At 29.6% G+C, this 23,670-nt stretch overlaps 1 protein-coding gene across 1 annotated transcript; it reads left to right on the forward strand.

The window, feature by feature from the left end:
* Window positions 1-19,818: 19,818 nt before the first annotated feature.
* Window positions 19,819-23,180, forward strand: LOC110282343 (putative nuclease HARBI1). The gene is made up of 4 exons (XM_071186636.1): window positions 19,819-20,229; window positions 20,797-20,840; window positions 22,795-22,984; window positions 23,082-23,180. The coding sequence occupies exons 1-4, from the start codon at window positions 19,819-19,821 to the stop codon at window positions 23,178-23,180; spliced, it is 744 nt and encodes a 247-aa protein (XP_071042737.1).
* Window positions 23,181-23,670: the final 490 nt, after the last annotated feature.

Here is a 23,670-nt window from a genome sequence, read left to right on the forward strand (position 1 = left end):
TATAAATAATAGGAACTGAGTTTAATTTTGAAAAACAAATTTTAATAAAATGAAGATATAAATAGAAGAGCTTAACTCTATTTTAAAAATAGATTTCCAAAAATAGATTTCGAAAAAGAAGAAAAATACTCATCATAATTTAAATGAATGAGGATGTAAATAGAAGAACTGAAATATATTTTATGTTTCAATGAAAATGAATCTAAATGAATAACGAAAATTGAATTTCAATTAATTAGAAAACTTAACTAAGAATTAAAAATAATTACAGAAGATTGAGAAATAGAAAAGGAAGCTATAATTTATTTAGTTTTTTTCTTCATGATTTTTTTCATAATTCAACAATGAAATAAAAACGGATTGCTATTTTAAACCGTTTGTAAAGTTGTATTTGTTTTACGTTGAGGATCTTGCTATGAGGCAGATGAGAGAAATTTAAAAGGATGCGATCAATTACTCAGCTTAAAATTAAACTAAATGTAGAAGCTAGAACATTTGCACCATGTAACAAACTGGCGAAATCAGGAAAATTGTAAACGATATGACGAACTGTACTTTCAAAGTCTTAGTGTGTCTAAAGTCAGGTAAATGGACTGAGAGAAATGAAAAAAGAACAATTATTTGATTTATCATCACATATTACACATATGGTGAAAAAATACGCGAAATAGGCAGCAATTACATTAAGAAATAATACAAGAAAGAGTCTTAAAGAATTTGCAAAAGATGCTTTTTAAGAATTCGCTAAGAGGGGCATTATTAAAGTGGAGAAATTGAAAAGAAATTTTTTTTTGATGAACAGCTCTAAGAAGTTCAAAATAAGTATTATATTTTAATATTGGTGGGTGACTTCAATGCCAAAAGTTGTAGGAGAGCAACAGTTTATAAACATGCCATTAGAAATGAGTTAATAATTGAGCAAACTGGGAGAGTCATTTACATCCTTTCCTTCACTAAATAACTTAATTATTTTGCGAAATGTGTCTGAACTCTGAGACACGAAAAATTATTGATCTTTCATCATTGAAAAACACGAAACCAAATGAATCACATCGCAGTAGATGGCATTTATAGAAGTTTACTATAAGGAACTAAAGCTAGAAGAAAATCAGATGTGGCATTTGATACCGCCTTGCTAATAGCAAAAATCAAGCTCAAACTTACAGAGAATTCTTTTTAAAGGCCATCATAAAGAACGAACAAGATTTTACAATGGAAAACTTAAACAAACGAAACTGAAAGAGAGATTTGTTTGCAATTTAATAAAATTTATTTCGCGCACTCAACAACTAAGAAGTCTAGGAACATACTAAGAGAAATTTTGAAACAGAAATTGCTGGAATAAATCTAGAGTTACTTTGACACAAACAAACTAGGTATAGCAAGAGGAAACTTATATAAAGGATGGATTTTAGTTCATATTTTAAAGAAGATCAATTATTGGATGAAAGTTAAAAAAAAAATAAGTGAGGCTTTGAGTATAAATGCAGATACAATGCCAGGAAGTTCTCAAAAAGATTAAAACATCGACAGGAAACTTTCTACCAAATGCTGGCTGAAGATGCTCAGTGAGCAATTTACTTTGGAAATTTTGAAGACGCTTATGAACTTAGGAGAGCTCAATAAATTCAAATCATAATACTACCGTTCGTACAGTTCTTGGAGTGAATTGAATTTTTCGCGATGTTATACGCTAATTTCTAGATTCTATAATTATTATTATAGTATCCTATAATTATTAAAGATTACATAATTATCTAATAATTGTTATATTGTTTTATAGTTATTATAGGTTCTAGAATTATTCAATAATTATTATCATATTGTCCTATAATTCTCATAGATTCTACAATTTGTTTATAAATATTATTATTCTATAATTATCATAGAATAAATAATTTTTATTATTTTATAAATATTTTAGATTCTGTAATTAATTATAATTATTAGTGTACAAATGATATAGATTAAATGATTATTATTATCTATAAATAGTTTAGATTCTATAATTATAGATTCAATAATTATTCTATAATTATTATAGATTTTATAATTATTTCATTTGCATTTATTTTTACGAAATAAGATTTCCATTCTTTCATGCATAACTGGTTTCAAAGAAATCTTGGGGTTCGAGAAAACCAACAGGTGGTGAAATTCTAAAATTTCTAACAGAATATCAAAGCTAAATAACATCTTCGTCTTAAAATGATTAACAAGAGTAATTTTAAACCCTTTTCCTACTCTATTAGTACACATTTTTATAAATGGCAATGGCTAACTTTGTTTTTAAATATGTGATTTTAAGCTAAATTAATTTTATTTTGTATATTTTTAATTATATATACACATATGTAGGTGTTTTAGAAAAGAATAACACTCACATATAAATAGATAAAAGGCTATAAATAAATCCTGCAAACCGCAAAGTGTCCAAATAGGGTCACAGGAATTTTGTAGTATGGTATTTTGGAAGTTTATAGGTTATATAGATAATGTTGAGACGAAAAAAGTAGTAGTTATGTAGGATGTCTTAAATTAGACTGACAGTTTTCAAAAATTTATAGCAGGAGAAACAGTTGAGAATGAAAAATAAGTTCTAGCAATAATTCATGTGACAAAGCTAAAATTTTTCCCCCAAATTTCCTGACTTTAACTTAAAAAAAACTTCCAAAAGACGGTACTGTACCATTTTTTATGGTTTTTTACCATTTTACCCCATTTTATCTTACCCTTCTATTGCAGTTTGTTATTGTGGTCGATAGTGGGCATTTTAAAAATATTGTTATGTGATTTTAAAAGTAAATTCATGCATTGGAGTAAGTAAATTTAACAATTTTCTTAAATTTTTTATTTTATTTATTTTTTACACGAATAGGAATAGACGTCCTCCTTAAAAAATAAAATTATAAAAAAATAAAATAAGAGTTGAATTTACTTGCGTTTGGTTAACTGAAAAATACCTTTTTTGCGTTGAATGAGTTTTAAAAATTGTGGCGTGATTCTTTATTTGTTTTATAGGTTTACTATTTGCAGCTCAGTCAGTGGGAAAAGAAAATTAAATTCAAAACATGAACTTTCGGAGGAAATAAATTAATTAAAGCATAAATTTGAAGCAAGAAGTCTTATTTTTTAACTGTTATTTTTTAACGACTTTTTTCTGTTATAGATTTTGAAACAATCAGTTAAATTTTAAGCACGTTGAATTTAAAAAAAAATTAACATTTCGAATTATTAAATGCATTATTATAATCTATTATATATAATTCTCTTACGTGGCTCCCAAATTTTGGCTGTATTTCCTTTCCGCCGGTGGCAACGTTTGCTTTGTTTTGTTTACGTTTTGAAAACATCAAAGCATTCTGCCTTTTAATGATGTGTTTCTGATCTAATATATATAATTCTCTTACGTGGCTCCCAAATTTTGGCTGAAGTACTTTGTGCAACTGAATAAAATTCTTTTCACAACACTTAAATATTTACTTTATTTTCTTCATATATCAGTCGGCAAAGAATTCTGTTAGGTTAAAAAACATTTCGCTAAAAAAATAACGAATTCTAACAGAAATAAGAATAAACAACTTAAAAAAAAATGCTGTTGCCAGTCATAGAATTTTTTGAAAGTTAACTTATTAACATAAATCAAAATGACATAGAAGCGCAACTAGATCAAAATTATGATACCTGAGCGCTTGACGTAACAAATCCTTCAATTCTATAAAAGTGTTGTATCGCCAAATGCCCAAATTATCAATTGTGTTTTTAAAGAAATTCTATAAAAAGTTTTAAATAAACAACCTACTTCTACAACTGCTTCTTGAAGAATTTGGCTTATTGATTAAAAATATTGTTTTAATTTTACAGTACTAACTTTACTTCTACTTTCTTTATTGCTATGACCCTCTTTCATTACATTTTACAATTTCATGCTAAATTTGAGGACTTTAAGTTGTTTTGTGGTTGAATACTGACATTTAGAAATGTGTACATAAAAAAGTAATATTTAGAGGTTAAGAGTTTGCCTCAGAAAAATTTGAATTCTTGACATTGAATTTAACAATGGAAACAATCGTTTTTGCGAAAAGTTGAATTGTATTGTTGACATCAAAACTAAAAATATTGTGTTTCAACTTAACAATACTACCTTAATTTATACTTTAGAATTGCCTCGGAGAAATTTGAATTGTTAGAAATGACTTAAAAAAAAGTTTTATTTTAACTGTCAAATACTATATTATAATTTAAACTTTTTCTACGACTATACTCATTTTCTTACTCTTTTCTTTGTTTTTTATACATTTTATATTTCTGTGATAAAATAAAAAACTTATAGTTGTTCTGCTTCTGAACACTGATGAAAACACAAAATGATGGGCTTCATCAACAATCAAAAATATCTAGATTTATTTTACAAATTCCATATTGTTAGGGTGGCGCCCTTCAGAGAATTAAATATGCAAAATTATCTTCATCGAAGCCGATGCTTTACATCCGGCTTTCAGTGGCAGACTACTATTTCATACTGTTTTACAGCACATGGCTTTAGCCCTCTGGTGGGAAAGACTTTGAAACAAAACTTACAACAGTTACTTCTCTCAACAACTGAAATTTAGAATAGTGTGATTAAGAAAAATATGTGAACTGTTTTCAATTTCAAATTAATATTGAAATGTACAGGTTAAGAATTTTCTACAGTGAAAAGTTTTCGGAACTTCAGTATTCAAAAAGGTATACAAAAGCTAGACGTTCAGAGCGTATCCAATGAGCGAGCAAGACGAGCATTGGATTGCGAAGCAATCCGAAATGAATTGCGAAAGCAGTTCCGGGGTTTGGTGAGCGTTAGCGAGCAGGGAGTGAAGCCTCCTAATAAATTTTAATTCATAACTTTCTATGCTTACTAAGTAATGGAAATACCACTTAAAATTATTTAGGTATCTTCTTGAATTCTTACTATTTAACTTACTAAACCGTGTCGTATTTCAAGTTGATTTCCGTAGATATTTTTCAGCTAACACATTTGCTTTTTAAATAACAAAGGACAGGAAAAACAGAAATATATGTGTTTAAGGTGTCACAACTGTTTAAATGGTAGAATAACAATGACTTTTATGTTTAAATTTATGATATAAGAAGAAGAAATTTCTAAAACTGATACGAGTTATAATAAAAAATTCAATTTAATTAGGAAAGTTGTTGTGCTTGATTCCACTAAAAGCGAAGAATAAAATTTTTTAATTGCACAAAATTTAATAAGAGCTATCCAATGTGCTATAATATAGTTATCAACTAGTTCAGAAAATTTTTGAGACATTTATTAACCATTTTATGGGGACTTTGCGTTTTGAGTTCTGGATATAAGACAAACAAATAAACCAACTTAATTGGAAAGAATCAATCGAGTAAGTAAATATACTTTGAATATAAGTTTCGCCATGTGTGTAGAACCAAAAAAGAAAATATCTGTCTTTTTTTTGGTTTCTAAAATTTGTGTAGACATGATTCAGACACGGCAGATATTAATGAGTTAGCAAAGTTCATTAAAATTTTCACCAATATAATTAACAAAAAAAATTACCTTTAGAAATCCTTGCGTGTAACAACTGGAACCATATGTTGCCTGCTTCGTTCTGAAAAACTTTTCAATGAAATGTTTAATTAAAGACTTGTCTTTCAAATTTGCTTTGTGGAACAATAGTTCTTACTTTTTTCCCAAGAAAAATAACTGTTTACCGAAAATACTTTCAAAGTCCAATAAAAAGATTTAGCACAAAATTAATGAGATTTATCTTATTAACTGCAGACAAAAGAAAATGGGGAAAGTCTTGTTAATTTCCATTGGAGAAAATTTTTAAGGCTGTGCGATAATTGAAATTTGAAGACAGTTTGAACTCAAACCTCTATTGTACTTTAAAAATTTCTTAGTTCTTGGAGGAAAATATTTACATAGAGGATAACAATCAAAAAGTAAAACTCTTCAATCCTTCCAAACATTCTTAATAATCCTAAAATAGGAAAAAATCAGCAACAACATAGGTATTATTAGGTTCTAGTTCCACATAATATGGAACTTTTTCACAATTTAAAAACTACTGTCAAAAAGTGCTTTTGTGTTTAAATTCATTTGAGAACTTAAAAATATTAAATTGATATTTTGTCATTTCTTTTTTTTATTTACTAAATGTTGTTTCAAATTAATAAAATGAAATTATAACTTCTTGGTAACTATTATCGCGTGATGCAAGTAAATAGGATGTTTTAAATCATAAAATCTGGCGTGCGTTTATGTCTAATTACGTACAATATAGAAGCGAATTCTGTTTGCTTCAGTTTTTTGATTTGGAGCGATAACCTTTTTAAAGTTACATTTATACTCCAGCTACAGTGAGATATATGTAACAGGGTTGTGAAGGCTTAGTATTTCCAATTTTGGCGATCAACGGCATTATGGTTGAACACCGGTCGCCTTTACTTCCGAGACAAGGTTGTATCAATCGATGTGAAACTAGGTAGGCTTCGATTCACGACTGTCAATAGAACCCCTGCCCTACAAAATACAGATCCCTAACTACCCAAGTCAAAACTCTTAATGGTTTTCTATTGATAGACCAACATAATATTGATGGTAACCATCAATAATTTCATAATGAGCCATTATATTTTTTAATGGTAATCAACATAAGTAATCCTCACCCCAATGTAGGAATTCGGACTGATTTATGAGTTATAGGAAAACATAAGAATAGTAACATGTTGATGGTTTGTTCATGTTCAGCGATCAGGAATTTCCCTCTTAGTTTCCTGAAAATCAAATGTTCGAACCATCAGGAACAACCATCATTCAAATGTAGGAATTCGGGCTGAAATATGATGGTCCAATCTAAAAAAACACAAATTGTTTCGATGGTACATTCCTGAGAAATAACAAGAATTCCCCCCAAACCATCATGGAAATGTACAGTTGGAACCATCACGGATCATCATGGACCGATGGTTCAGGGGAATCAAACTTTTCATGAGGGTAAACCATCATGACTGGCGTAATTCTTTTCATTACCAGATATTTGCTTTTTGACTTTTATCCACAAGAAATCGTTTCAGATAATAAACTTTTAACATTGCTACAAAATTTTACCACAGACATTTAAGTCTGTGTATGAAGAATTATGTTTGGAAAAGTTAAGCAATAAGTTTGTTTGGAATTTATTGGAAAATATTGACACCAGTTCTTGTTCCAGACACATATAAAATTACGAACTAACACATCCTATCTAAGACATTCTTTTTATTTTAAATTTTGTTTCCAATAATATAAATCACGTTTATCAGCCGGTGACACAAAATAAACAAAAATCGTCCAGATTACGGCAGCACTACAAAGCTTGTATTGTTACATTTCCTTCGAATTCTTATTTATTTCCACGAGGCAATTTTAAGACTTCCACTCCATATATTTGGCGATATTCAGAAAAATGAAATTTATTTTATTGTGTCAGGTTCGTCGCAAAGTGATTTGGTATTTTCCACAGAGTCACTCTAGACGTCAAGAAAATTCAGTCTTATTTGTTTGTCGTAGGCGTGTCTGCTAGAAACCTTGACTCACGTTTAGAAACATTATATTTTATGTTTGGGACGAGATTGATAAAAAAAAATGACGGATTTTATCTTGCGAATTTTGTGCAATATCAATTTATTTACCTCCTTAATTCTCGCTTCATGGTGTTTTGGTTTAAACGGGATTTATCTTTCAGATATGTTAGTTTCGCGATATAATCTGTGATAAAAAACTCAATAATAAGTAAAATAAAATCCTAGTAAAATTTTTCAAGTAAACTGAGAAATAATTTTATTAAGTAGGCTGCACCACTTTTATAAGACAAGAGGGGAATGTTTGGCGGTGAAAGAAGTTTATCAAAAAAGGGACGCGCAGTACGTATTTAGTTTTAGGAACGACAGGAAAATTATTTTCCTCTTAAACCAATTTTAGAAATGGTAGGAGTCGAAATTTATTTTATCATTATTTTTCTTTTCAGTTTTGTGTCTCTTAGCAAAAGAATCGGAATTTCGATTCGCTATAAGATAGATATAAATGTTGCTTATATCCCATAGGAAATAATTGTAACTTCTGTTTGTCCGAGATGCAGAGCTCTAACTGAAATTGAATTGCTCTAGCTAGTCGAAAATTAATCGGAAATTTAAACTGACACTATATCTTTTTTGCCGATAATATGTCGATACACTGTCCTTACTGCTATCAGGAAGCGATTGAAACTTTTACTGTACAAAACTTGAGATTACAGTTAAACAAACCAACTAATCATCAAGTGGGCAAAATTTTGATGGATGATAAATTACATTTTGCTATGATATGAATATTAATTTTGCTCATAGCGGTCAGGAGACATAAAAAAATTTGCATTATCACCAAAAACAGAGTACTTTAGCAAATTGAAACAGGTTCAAAATTTAAGTGCCCCAGCTTGTCAGAAAACAGCCAAAAATATCGATTGAAGATACATCCCTTTTGTCGATAGTAGTAATGGAACATTAATAAATTCTGCTCAATGTGGTTAGGATGAAATTGAAACTTTAATTGATAGGTCTCCTGATCAAAGTTGAACACATTAGTTAATCAGCAAGTGATCAAAAATTTGACGGGTGATATTTTTTTTTAGTTTTCTATAAAATGAATAGTAATTCTGATTAAACTTGTCTAGAAACAGTTCAAATTTTCGCTTGTCACCAAGCATGGATTACTTTAGTTTGTCGAAACAGGGTTGAAGATTCTGTTATTGCTGTTTCCTATTCTGTTTGATCGACTGCAATATCCAGATCTCACTTAAGAAATCTTGAGTTTTTTAACAAAAACGAAATACTTGAGTACAAATGGCTCCTTTGGTAGAGATAACCGATTCATTTTTGATTTTCATTTTTTTCTGTTGCAACCAATTTACTTATGATGGGTTAAAATACAGTTTCAGGAGGTTCATTACTCCTAAGATATTACTGTTTTCCGAAGCAAGATTCTGTTCTTACAGACACGAAATTAAGCTAATAAAAATGTTACGAGAAGCGTATATGGAGTGTAAGTGATGTTTTAAGAGATACAACTTCTAGTAAGGCATGAAAAACAACTGATTAAATTAATATAGGCAGGGACCCTACAACTTTATTCTCAGATACCATGAATTAAAATCACATTTAGTTTCATAATTCTTTCATTCATTTTGAACAAATTCGATTAATTCTGATTGGTGATTTCACAGATTTCAATAATCTTTTCATCTCTTCCTTTTCTTTGATATAATGTAATACGCTGTTTCTTCATTCTAAAATTACGGTAAAATAACCGGTAGCAGTCTGTCCATCCAATTAAGAGTGAAGTTTACGGTTCGGAATTTTTTTTTTTTTTTTTACCTTTATGGTTCTGAAACGTTTAACAACTGGTATATTCAAAACACAATGAATACAAAACTATACGGTTATGTAAACATTTACAGCAAGCATAATTTAAAAAGCATTTCAAAAACATAAAGCTTCAATTTAGCTGGACATTAGATTTAGGTCATGTTAGGCTTTTCGTTAGGAATAGATATTTGTATTAAGATGAGTTGTGTTTTGTCAAATGAGCCGTATAACGTGGTTTAATTAGTTTTCCTGGTTGTGCCATCTATCGTAAGAGATAGGAAATACTGCAATTTTTTGAGTTAAGCAACTATGACATTCAATTATCTATGTGTGATTTAGAGTTTCGTATTCCATCAAGCAAGGGTCACTAATTGGGGAGTGCAGGGCATTAGAAGCTTTTTACGTGGTTATGGAATGGACGAAAAACTGCTGTGCGGAAGCTGGATTCATAACCGCTTTCAGCTGGTCATAAGATTGAGAGATTAGCTCTCTTGGTTATATTTTATGCCAGCTCCAAGGAATTCAGAGGCCAATAAGGTTGGCCTAGTATGCGCAGATAAAATTCCGGTTGTTTAACCGTTTTAGGTAAACATAGTCAATAGACAATTATTTCACAGTTAACAGTTAAAATATCATCATTTAATGGTTATTTCGCTGCGCATGTTTAAATAACAATTGAATAAATTGCCGTTTAGCCATTTTCCTCAGAAATTTGTGACAGTGTGTTGCTATCTACATAATAATAACGTGTGTTGCAATACATATGCATACTGCAAAAAAAGAGTGCTTTTCAATATTGTACTAATATAGCCAAAGCAAAATCTATCAATATCAATATATATATATTTCTTTGACTATATTTATACATTATTAGGAATCACTCCTTTTGCGGATATAATCGTGTGAGAGGACGAAGAGATTATATCTTTTTTTCTGGATTTTTATTATCTTTTTAAAATTTTCTTCCTTTTTTTCATTAATCTGTAATTTTTCTCATGTTTTCTTGACGTTTTGAACAGATCTATCCCAAGGAAATGCCGGTTTGAAGAAGCTTTGAACTTTTTAACACCAAGAATCTAAAGCGTTCCCCAAGAAAATCTGTATAATACAAAATAAGCCAAAAGTCTGTGAGTATTTTTTTTTTCATTTAGTTTTCGAAAATGATTTGTAGTTTTTCTATCTTTTTCTCTGTTGTAAATTGCTAAGTAAAAAAATAAATAAACTCAAATGACAAAATCCTTTGACGTTTAGGAAATGATACCTTTAGGGAATTTCGTTGCAGTAAGGAAATTTATAAACTGAAAGGAATACGCTTCCTCTCCATTTTTAAAGTTGCCATTTTTTGTTATTGATTGTATCCTAATTATTATCATCACTTAGGAATAAAATATTGAAATTTTTTTTTTAGTTTTATATTATTAAATGATTTTTTCTTTTTATAAAACGTTAAGCAATAAATATTAGTGCAATTATTTTCAGAAGTCAAACATAAATAGAATAGTCATTGTGCTCCTATTTTTCATCAAGAAATTTTTTTTTTCAAATAAAGAAAAATACATTGTTAAATATTTTTTTTTTAAAAATTTGTTATTATCTTCAGATGAAACTTATGAATGGAAGTAAAATGTAAAAAATACAGAAACAGAAAACCCGGTATTTTTTACCCTCAACACTTACGATATCTCAGGTACGATATCTCAGAATACGCTCAGTGCGTGGATGCTTCTCTCTGTGTGCTGCCATCTGTTGTGTGTGAATGTGGAACATGGATGCACATGTATCTGTGGCAGAATGTCGTGGGGAATGTTGCTTCGTGACTTAGGTTCACAGGTGCCCATCTAGCAAGGTGAAGACCGAAAGTTTTGTACTTGCAGTTAAAAAAAAAAGAATACTTTTAATATCTTCTGCTTGATGCACCTGTCTCTATGACCCGGAGCAGGGGAAAATCTGAGAACCGACTCTGAGATTCGATTCAGATTCGTTTGTATTAAAAGAATGTAAAATCTTTTTTCTGAACCACGCTCCACCGATTGTGGGTTAATTATAGGGAGTAACTTACTGCACACAGAAAAAAAATCTTGTAAAATTGCTGCACAGTATGGTAATGACATTTCTAGCATAAAAAAATAATTCTGGTTAATAAAATTAAAATACACGGTGTTTAAACTATTTATTTTTTCCTTTTCCGTTCTTATGGCGAGAAATTAACGGAAGTTCTGGTTTGTTAAATTATAGTTTTTACACATTTAGTAAAAATTACAAAACTGAAAAGTAAATCTGACTGAATAAATGGTTTTCGTACCATGATCTATGGTATCATGATAAAATGACCAAATGTTATCTACCAAATTTTATCACATATTATAAAACTGTATTTTACAAAAATTATTAAAAAATCCTTCGGTAAAAAGTACCGGGTTTTTTGGTGTTCCCTTAGAACACGTTAAATTTTACCATATTCTTTTTAATTTTGACTATACTTTTTTTTTCTCAGTGTGAAAAGTTTTCATGCTATTTTATGCATTACTTGTAACTGCCACACTTAGCTCTAAAGTTTTATGACTCTTTTTAGTGCAGACCAAAACTAAAACAATGTAAACACTCAGAATAGAGAAAACTAATGGTTTAAAAGAGTTTTAAAATGTTTCAAATTATTTGTTATAATAATTGTATGAAGAACCATATAAAGCTCGTCATTGGTGGATCTAGTGGTTAAAATTCGTAAGAAGATTTACTTCCGATTTATTTTTACGCCTGTGTTAACTAACTTTAAAAAAAAACCGTTATCCCATAGTTTATTATATTGTATTGTTAGTTATCACTTAATGTGTAAATCCGTTAACTTTTGCTAAGGATGTAAAAAACTAAAGGTAAACCTCAAAACTCATGCAATTTATTTATTTCGTTTTATTAATTTACATAAATCAATTTATAGATTGCGACCTATTAGAATTTATGAGATACAGAAAAATCTTATGAATTGTAAAATTACATGAAAATTTAAATGCAAAACTCAATAAGAAAACTTCTTAGATTATTAAGACTGTTTACACATCGTCTCGTAAACTTAAAATAAGTGAAAGGATACAACCGGAAGTTTTCACTATTTCGGCCTGATTTTAGAATCTTACTAATGTTCCCCATTCATTAATTGCTTCAAATATTGAGTAAATTAGATATCATAGACGAATGCTGAAAGAAAACACAAATAATTAAATTCGAAAAGGATAAAACTTCTTTCAAAAAAAATGCGCTAAGAAGCAGCAGAAATTTCAGAAAAAAGTATAAATACAAGAAACGAATGAAATAAAAATATGACCACCGAAGCCGACGTCTTCAGGGGGTACCGGCCTCGGTAGCCATTAAAAACAAAACCATTTCTATTTGAGGGAGAAGCAAATGCTTAAAAAATCTCCCTCAGTACCCCGATGGTTTTGTATAGAGGTGCAGGAAAAACAAGATACATTCAAAATAAAATTAAGAAAAGAAAATCAATCAAAATCATCAGAAAAACTCACTAAGTCACAGGTCAAGCATTAACTTCAAAAGCAAGTAGAGGAAAAGAAAACACTAAAAACTGAAAACCCAACGCCCCCTATTATAATGCGCAGAAGAAGTTTAAAATGAAATGGAAAAGGTCAGGAGAAAGAAATACGTAGACAAATTAATAGATTGCTTAACTGGGGCTGCTCAGTTAAGACTAGAATTGCGCCCTGTTAAAAGATATTTATTACAGGTATTTATTTGATGAAAAAATTTATAAGTTTAACTGGTTAGATTTATGCAAGTTTAATCTTTTTGAGAATGTTCTTTTTAATGGTTTAGATTTTTATAAGCAAATTATCGGAATTCCACAAGGTAATTCCTTTTCTGGGGCTTTTGCCAAAATTTTTTTGAGGCTAAATTTCTTGAACATAAAGAACTTAATGCTTTCCGATACATTGATGATTTGATTTTGTTTAATTGTGATGATTATAATTTTATTTATAGTATTTATCCTGGTGATTTGGTCCTGAAAAAAACTAATGAAAATTGTTTTAATATTGAATATTTAGATTTTAAAATTGATATTGTTAACAGTTTTATTAAAATTGGTGTGTTTGATAAAAGAAAAGCTTTTAATTTTAATGTTATTTTTTTTTGCAACTTTAACTAATTTGTGTAGTAAAATATTCAAAAATCTTGTTTTTTCACAATTAGTTAGGATCAAGAAAATTTGCAATAATGTTGAAAGTTTTCGGGAAGCTGTGGATATTTTTTTAAATAATTTGAGTAAAAATGATTTTCCTTGTAATTTTTGTAATGTTAATTTTTTAATTAAAAAAATGATTGATGGTTTCTAAGTTTTTATATAATTTTTTCTTTTAACAGGCCGCAATTCTAGTCTTAACTGAGCAGCCCCAGTTAAGCAATCTACTAATTTGTCTACGTATTTCTTTCTCCTGACCTTTTCCATTTCATTTTAAACTTCTTCTGCGCATTATAATAGGGGGCGTTGGTTTTTCAGTTTTTAGTGTTTTCTTTTCCTCTACTTGCTTTTGAAGTTGATGCTTGACCTGTGACTTAGTGAGTTTTTCTGATGATTGTGATTGATTTTCTTTTCTTAATTTGTTAATTATTTTGAATGTATCTTGTTTTTCCTGCACCTCTATACAAAACCATCGGGGTACTGAGGGAGATTTTTTAAGCATTTGCTTCTCCCTCCAATAGAAATGGCATTGTTTTTAATGGCTACCGAGGCCGGTACCCCCTGAAGACGTCGGCTTCGGTGGTCATATTTTTATTTTTATTTCATTCGTTTCTTGTATATCATAGACGTACTTATAATAAATTGCTGAAATTTTTTATTAAATCGTCTATTCTGATAACCTTAGCATGTTCGGTCTTAATTCTACTCATCAAAAGTTCACAGAATTCCCACGTGATAGCTAACTATAATGTAGTAATTTATATAAAATAATGGGATAAGTTGCTGCTAGATCATTTTTAAAAACTCAACTAAACTTAAGCATTTTGATAAACAGAGAATGTGCAACTGATGTCATCTATTTACAGTGTTCTTTTGCTGTTAAAAATATAAACTAGTTCTTTTACGACACACTTTGTCTTATCTAAAAACTAAACTAAACTCAGTGGCGCGACAGTCCATATAGGGCCAAGGTCTACTGTGCCCATATCAGTTTTCTTGACCTTGGGCTCTGGGGTGCAGGAGCAGATGTTCCGGTTAGGTGGTCAGCCGAGCGCGAAACCCCCCAGTGTTTAGTTCCCAAGCATGCTTGGTACTCATTTATCGACCCACTGAAGGAATGAAAGGCTGAGTACACCTTGCCCGGCCCGAGCGAACCCATGATGAACCATGAGATCGAGCCCATGACCTGTGGCACGGGAGCGCGAAGCACTACCACTCAGCCACCGGGCGTCACTTCATCTAATCTACAGTATTTAAATCTAGTTATCCGTATAGTATACGGGAGATAGTTATCTATATTAAAAACGTGTCAAATTTTCTCTTTTGGAATACAAGCTTTCGTCTTCGTTAATCCAATAATCTATGAATAATTTCAAAGGATTTTATTTTTGAAATCAAGTTACTTATCAAATCCATCTTGCATCGTACTTCTTTTGCACAAATTAAGTGATTAGAGTGATAAATAAAAAAAATTAATTACAATACAACTGTTAACGTTTGATTCATAATCAGTTTAACGATTTCAGCTTTTATCTGCATCAAAGTACTGTATCTGAATTTGTTAATGAACGTTTTTAGAATCTTTTATATTAGTCAAAGCAAAGCAAATTGCGTATGAAAAGTGGTTGTCTTCTTTTATGTACTTAACTTTCCAAACTTAATCCAATTCGTTGTCAATAAGTTTTCAGGTTTTAATAAACTGAAATTCAAACGCGATGATTAATACTTAAGTGCATATTTTTAAAAGATTTACGACCCAAAACAATACTTAATTAAATCCTTAATGTATTCGGCAGGCTTTTGGATTTAGGTGAAAGACTGTTTCATCTCTCTGTTCCGACATAAAAAGATTAATTGCATATAAAATTCTTTACATAATCACGTAAATTAATGAATGTGAAAGTGATTTAAATATGTTGAAAACTTAATTGAAAAGTTCTCAGTCCAGGTAGAATGCTAAAAATCATTATGAAAATAACTTTTTTCAAAGAGGACGGAATATTGTTATACTTATTGGCAACAGATTTAATTGCGCGATGATTTCTCATTTATTGAAAGTAAATAAATGAATACAATATATAAATCTATTGTGTGTAGATCAAAAGAAGTTCTCTACGCGTTCTGCTGAATCGAAAATGACAACTTTGAAGCCTATACTGATTAATCTTTTGCTTTTTACATTTTATTAATTAAAGAAAACACTACGCTGAAATTATGCTAAATTCTTTGGAGTACATGACTGTTGAAAAAATTAAATTATTTATTTCGAATGCAAAGACAAATATTTTTCATGCAGCACAAAACGTTCTATAACATTCAAGAATTTCCCTATTTTCACAAAATAAATTTTATTAAATCTCAACTAACATTGTACATTGTTGCGATTGTATTTTTTAAATTCATGCGTATTTTATTTATCAGTATAATTTAAATTCAGTGCCATCTGCTTTTATTACTTATTTATTGACCTTGCGAAATTAATTATATTTTGTTTAAATTAGATTACACTAACTAATTTGGAAATCTCAATGCAAAGGAGAAAAAACTGCAGTATAAATGTTTAATATTAAACTATTAATGCATAAGTCATTGTTTTATGAGCTTTTTTTCGTTTTATTGAGCATATTATCTATACCTATGCATAATTTGCTAATGTAATAAAAAGGAAAAATACGCGAAAATCACTTACTGTATTAATAAAGTCCTAAATCGTGTTAATTATGTAAATTGCTGTCAATAAATAAAAAATCATTCCTTTAAGATAATTCATTTTATCTAAAATAGAATTTTATTTGACGTAGATGAGGAAATAAAAATCATATTTTGTTTTCGGAGTTTTACTTTTTTAATATAAAGGGGTCTGATTATTTTTTTTAAAATATAAAATTTTTTTTAATGATATTTCTTAATGTCGTTTATTTCTGTTCGTTCATATTCCTCCAACCGCGAATTCAGAATTTCGATTGTATTATAGAATAAGAAAAGTGATGATGATGATGGATGTCCTACGGCGAAGGAAAGGAAAGAAAAACGGAGGAAAATCTTAAACATTTCTACTTGGACAAGTAAAGCATTTTTTTTTCAAGTATTTTTTTTTCGTATGCTCTTAATTGTAAAAAATCAAAACTACGTCACTAAAACTAGAATTTTTGTAATGAATGCTACTCTACAGTGCTGTAATTAATGTTTTTGTAATTAATGTTACACTACAGTAAAATAATTATATTTTTCACATATCTCATAGCTTTGAAACAACTAATTCCAGAGACTTAATCTTAATTTTATTGGAATTAGCATAAAATATGAAAAAAAAAAAAAAAAACAAGGGCTCACTTGTTTACGCACACAGAGAATGAAAATCTAGTGAAACTATCGAACTGTACTGTAATTCTGGTACAAAAAATCTTAATTCTGGTATTAAAAACTAAAATATGAGGTATTTAAACCATTCATTTGGTAGTTTTTCTGTTAGTTTCGATAGTAAAGGTTTACTGGAAATTCTGGTTTTTAAAATAGTTCTTATTACTACACATTTTGTAAAAACTACAAAACTGAAAAGTAAATTTAACCGATGAATGATTTTATAAGCCATGTTCTAAGGAATCTTGATAAAATTACCAAATTCTGACATATTCACTGAATTTTTATCTGATATTATAAAATCATATTTTATAATAAGTTCAACAAAAACAATTACCAAAGTTTTTGGGTAAAAAATATAGAGCTTTATCGTGTTAACATAGAGTCTGAAATACGTTTCTTTTTACCTTATTCTGGTAGTTTTTACCATATTTTTTTTCTCAGTGCAGAAATATAGACATATAAGTAAGTACATGTAAAAAGCTGTGTCTTTTATGCTTACAAACTCTTATTAGATTCTAAAATATAGGTTGTGCGGCCACCTGGCCGGCGTTATTAAAAAAAATAGGTGTGTAGAAGCATTTTTAATAAAACGCAACAACTTTATTTAAGCGATACTGAATCCTTAAAATTATGAAAATTTGTGGTGAATGTAACTTAGCTTTTTGAAGTTGGGGGTGATTACTTCAACTTAAAAAAGTGAACACGCAGAATCTACTTCCATCATCTGTACATACATTTCATTTTTTTACCAGTATTATCGCGTATAATCAAAATATTTGGTTTAGAATGTTTTCCTTTTCACAAATAAAAACAATCTAAACAATAAATAAAACTAGGGAATAAGAAAAGATTATTTGAAACTTTTTATGACTCCACTGGTTTCATTTATTTCGATCAGAAGACGGAATAAAAAAAAATGAGTGAAGCTACCATTTTTCTGTTAAGTTTGCTGAAAGCAGAGTGTCATTTTTTATATCTTCTCTCTCTGGAAAAGGCATTGGGTTTACACGAATAACTCATTGAATTGGATTTTATTTCCAGTCGTAAATTTTTGTGAGCTCCGGTGGTCACTGCTATATTGTTACATGTATGAGATACTTGTATTTCGAAGAAAGTAAATAAATCTTTTTATGGCACTTCTTCTGTACTGCAAGAGTAGAGAAATATTGTTCGTTTCTTTAATTTTGTAGAAAATATTTGACAATAACCATCAAAAAGTGTCGTAAAATTGCTGGAGATTACACACCAATCTGATTAGTGATTCATTATTAAATACAATGTTATAAAACGGCTTGTTTTTAATGTTCAAAGCTAACAATAAGGTATATATATAGTGTTAATCACTAATTATACTTAACTTTTTTAATAAAAAAATGTACCATAAGGTTTTAGCTGAATGGTTTGAGAAATTCAAACATATTACAAAACTAAATGGATTTGTTACTTGGAATATTCTCCAAAATTTTAAATGCTTAAGGAATTTTGATAGGGGAGACTTGGATAAAACGGTATATGTGGCCTTGGGACCAGACTATTGCAGCTATCTAGCGGACGACGACAGAAACTTGTTATTTGACTGTGATTATATCATTTTCAGCTCGTCCCGTCTCGAGATCACTAGTTGATAGAAAGTTGTAGGTCTCAGAACTTTTTTACTCCAGTCTTTTGCCATTTTCTACATTTACGTGCGTTGTTTTTCACATTGTACTGCCTATATATATGGGATTACAATTCCGGTGAGTATTACATTTGATGAAGCATTTATTATCGAGTATTCTCATTTCTACTCAATCTAATTTTTCTTTCACGTTTAGGCAGCAGCCATGTTTGTTTTGAAAAGTGTCTGAGTTTGACAAAGCGGGACACTTATGAGTTGGATAAAACGGGATAGAGTTTTTTTATGTCCCGTTTTTATCCACCTACTTATTTGTTGACCTAATACTTCTACTATGTCATTATTACTATACTGAAAGAAAGGTAAAAATGGCTCGTACAAATACATTGACCCCTGACTTGACAGTAGTTAAAAAGTTGGACAGATATGACACAGTATTCAACGCTGAACAAGGAAAAACGCATGAACAGGCATTGGCTCTAGAAGAGATATTATTTGGTATAACTCTAACGAACATACGAATGCTAGCATTTAAATTAGCTGAGAGAAACATTATTAAGCATAATTTTAGCACAGGAAAAAAATAGATGGAAAGTGTTGGTTGTATTCATTTCTTGGCAGAATTAAAGAACTTAGCCTCCGAAATCCCAAACCCACAAGTATGGCCTGAGCAAAAGGGTTTAATCACACTGCAGTTCAGCAGTTTCTTGAACTTTTGAATTCTCTATTAAGTTAAAAGATTGTAAGAAGATTTAGAATAATAAGATTACTCCAAATGATGTTTATAATGTTGATGAAACGGGAGTTGTAACAGTGGCAAACAAGCCTTCAAAAGTTCTGAGTCTACGAGGCAAAAAGCAAGTGGGTAGCTTGTCTTCAGCCGAATGAGGAGTTTTGGTTACTGTTGAAACATGCATCAGTGCAGCTGGGACATTCGTCCCTCCTAAGTTTGTATTCCTCGAGTGAAGGAAAACCCAAGACTCATGAATTATGCTTTCCCAGTATCGTTTTGAAGTGTATCGCAAGACCGGCTGGATCACTAACGCCCTTATTCACCAGCACGAATTACCTCCAGGTAATCTATGGGTAAGAGTAAAATCACGAGTTAGTGCGAAACGTTATTCTCCAGCCGAAATTTCGCCAAACTCGCAGATTTCATCGACAGTTCTGACTCTCCTGGTAACCCTCCATTTTTGCCGTGTTATCGGAGGGTTACCTATTGACGAGGAGCTTGTAAACAAAGAAGATGGAGGATTCCATCGCTACGTTTGAGCTTGAGGATCTTGAATTTCTTGAAACTGTTGAAAGAAGGGAAATATATGTCCAAACTATCAGAAATAATGACCTAGAAGAATTAGATGAAATAGACTTTTTTGAAAGATATCGTTTCTTGAAACCAACAACTGAAGAACTCATCTCCAAAATTGGCAGTCAGTTGGAATCTGATACAGATCGGAACAATGCCTTAACTCCAACGGAAAAAATTCTAGCTGCTGTAAGATTTTATACTTTTGAAAATCAACAAATTAATTTGGGAGATACTCAAAAAATGAGCCAACCTTCAGTCAGTAGAATAATTAGCGAGGTATCCCAATGTTTAGCGGAATTGAGGCCACAATATATTTATTTACCCCAATCAGAAGCAGAAAGAATGGAGGTAAGTTTTTCAGTATTATTATTTAATTATTTTACATGAGTTATTTTCTTTTTCTGTTGTTATGTATGTTTTTTTTGTCTTTTTTATTTGATACAAACCTTAAGAATGTTTACATTACATTAAAACTATTTCACCAGTAGATAGTTTCTTTCACTTCTGTTTTTGGCAGATTATATATATAATAAAAAAAAGAATAATAATATGGCATTATCTGAGTTAGTTAAATATATTTGTTTAATTAATATGTAGTTTATATAATACACACATCTTTACCAATATTGTTGTATTTTAAAAAAAAAGTGAGACATAATATTTTAAAATATTACTATAATGTACATTGTTATTTTAATTACAAAAACTGAATATAAACAGAAGAAAGAAAATATATTTGAAATTGATAATTTGCAAATCAAGCGATAAATTGGTAGAAATTTTAAAAGTTGTTGAGTTATGCTATGTTTTATCATAGATATAAGATTGATGTTAAATTTAGCCAAGTAATCATGCTTGTTAAACTTTTATTATATTATTATTCTACTATTAAACAATTTAATTCTTCTTTATTAGACATGGTTCAATTTTTCACCTTATTCTGGTTGCAACAAAGCTTTGTGAGTTTAAAATTGATACAGTGCAATACTTCCAATATTTTATACTTAATTTTTATTTTAAAATAACTAAGCTTTTTTTTAATAAATATCTGTCTAATTTAATGCAATTATTAACAAAATTTATTTAGGATTTTTATTTGAGTACATTCAAAAATTGCATTACAAACGTTTACTTAATAAAACGTAACAATTGATTGAGTTAATTTAAAGCATGCATATAGGATGTGGCAAAAAATATCACAATTATGGCTGAAAAGTAATTAAAAATGTTAAAACTTTGCACGCCTATAATTCATAAAAGTGTTTTAGTCAATCCTAAAGTACATTCTACTTGTGGCAATAACTAAATAATTGTCTAACTTCACGAAATTTTTTTTAGGTAAGCCAATCATTCAATAGCAAATTTGGATTCCCGTCTGTGTATGGGGTGTTGGACTGTACCCTAATTTCAATTTTAAACTCTGGAGGGCCAAAAGCTGAAACTTTCCGCTCAATAATTTTTTTTTTTGCATTGAATGTTCAAACGATGGCAGATTCGGATCTCTTCATTAGAAATATAGTAACAAAGTGGCCCGGCAGTACTCATGATAGTACTGTCTTCGACCATTCGTATCTGCGTGCACACTTGGAGACTGAAGTACCATTCAAATACCATGTTCTGGGGGATAGTGGCTATCCATTAATGCCGTATTTGATGACTCCTTTTTTGCACCCAACTGGAACAAATCAAGTCAGGTATTAGTTTGTATGCTTATGATATATTTGTTAATTGTAATATTAGACTAATTAGATAAAATATCAAATTTTGTTGTTGAAATTAATAAATTTGTGAAATCTTAAATTGTGTAATTAAGAAAATTCATGAATTATTCGGTAGTCATTCGTATTAACAAAGATAATCAGCTTGAATTCAATAACTAAAAATATTTTTATAAAAAGTTTTTTTAATCGCAAACAGTTTCTAAAGTGCATGCAGCATCGCAGATGCAATTACTTTACCCCAATGAGGTTCTTTTTCGCAAGGGAAAAGTTTAAACTTTGAGAACCTGATTCGTGAAACGTAGTCACATTGATGATACCATATGTAGTGTTAATATTCCCTTTTAAATAAATTCATTATTATTTGTGTCTCATCATTTAAAATTATAATATAATCAAAACAATGTAATGATAAAATAATCAAAACAATGTAATGATACAAGTATATGTTTGATTTGACTAGCTTATGCATGATTTAATTTTTCTTTACATGTGCAACTTAAGAATATAAATGTCAGGCTTTCTGAATTGTTTTTGTTTCTTTTCTTTTTGTTTTTGACAAGTTCTTTTTGACAAACATTGTCCGAGAAACTTAAATTTTAGTAGTTTAGATGGCACATACCCTACTTTTTCTCTTGTCTAGTTTTAAAAATTTGTTTTGAAAGAAGAAAGGGTATTCGTTTCAGGAATAAAAAAACATTCCATTGACCATATCTGGAAACTTCAATATATTATGTACATTGTACGAAACATAGCAAGGTTATTGTTAATAATTGTTTTATTTTCTCATGAGTAACATATTTAGGTTGTTTTTCCTTTTAGTTTAATCGTAAAAGAAAATTTGCAAAAATTTTTTAAGCATGTAAAACATTTGATTTTAACAATTATATTTTATGCTTAATATTAAAAAACAAGTATGTGCAGTATAGTTAGATAAAATACTAAAACTTTTATAAATTAAAATTTGTAAAAGGACAGTTTTTCAGAATTTGATTTTATGAAATCACAATTTTACAAATTGAACTTTTGTAAAAGGAATGTTTTTGAAAAGATTCCAATTTACAACAGACTTCATGCTACATGTATATTAAAAATTGCATATATTAAATTTTGTTAGTAAAGTATAGGTTGTAAATAGAATTAGCTGGTATATAAAGAGGTAAATTATTTTCTCATATAATGTTTTTCCTTACAGATATAATTCTACGCATGCAAGTGCCCGCAATGTAGTAGAACGTCAATATGGTATTTGGAAGCGGAGATTTGCCTGTCTGGACGCACCTCTTAGGTGTAAATTACAGAATGTACAAAAAATTATTGTTGCTACAGCTGTCCTTCATAACTTGGCTCTGACGATGGGTGACCATACTGAAGAGAAAAAAACTGTTAGTGACGACGATCTCATAAATAATATGCATCAATTGGCTGGAATCGCCAAACGAAATACAATTGTCACAAATATTTTTATCTAATATTTTTTAGGATTACAAGTATGCAGCAGCTAAGGAAAACTTTCTGTTGGTGTTGGAGTATGATTGTTGCCTGTGTCTGAGTCTAATCGACTGCCAATTTTGGAGATAAATTCTTCAACTATTATAAGTGAACGATATCTTACAAAAAATCTGATTCTCATCTAACTCTTCTAGATCATTATTTGTTACAGTTGGGTCTTATATTTCCTTTCTTTCATCATCTTCAAGAAATTCAATTGTTTGCCTTATCTAAAAATAATTTTTAATAAAATCTAATGCTTATCAATAAACTTCATTTTCTCATAATGTAAATAAATTGTTTCTTTAATTTTTTTATTTAATTCTGTTTATTTATTGCACTAAAGTGTTTTTATTAATTACTGTTAAAGTGTTATGAGTAAGATAAATTGAGTAAAGAATTTTTCTTCGATCACAATACAAATTTGTAATACAAACATTCTGTTAAGCATCTCATGTTTTAAAGGAAATAAGAAGAAACACAATATAAATGAAATATATATTTGTTTTTTACATTACATTTCCTTTTTTTTACATTAAGGTTGGTTTGGTTTTAAACTTTCGCAATACTCTTTTTTTAC

The sequence above is a fragment of the Parasteatoda tepidariorum genome, chromosome 3 (genome assembly GCF_982258835.1).
Source record: "Parasteatoda tepidariorum strain Cologne lab strain chromosome 3, Ptep-v5.0, whole genome shotgun sequence".
NCBI classification, from domain to species: Eukaryota; Metazoa; Arthropoda; class Arachnida; order Araneae; family Theridiidae; genus Parasteatoda; species Parasteatoda tepidariorum.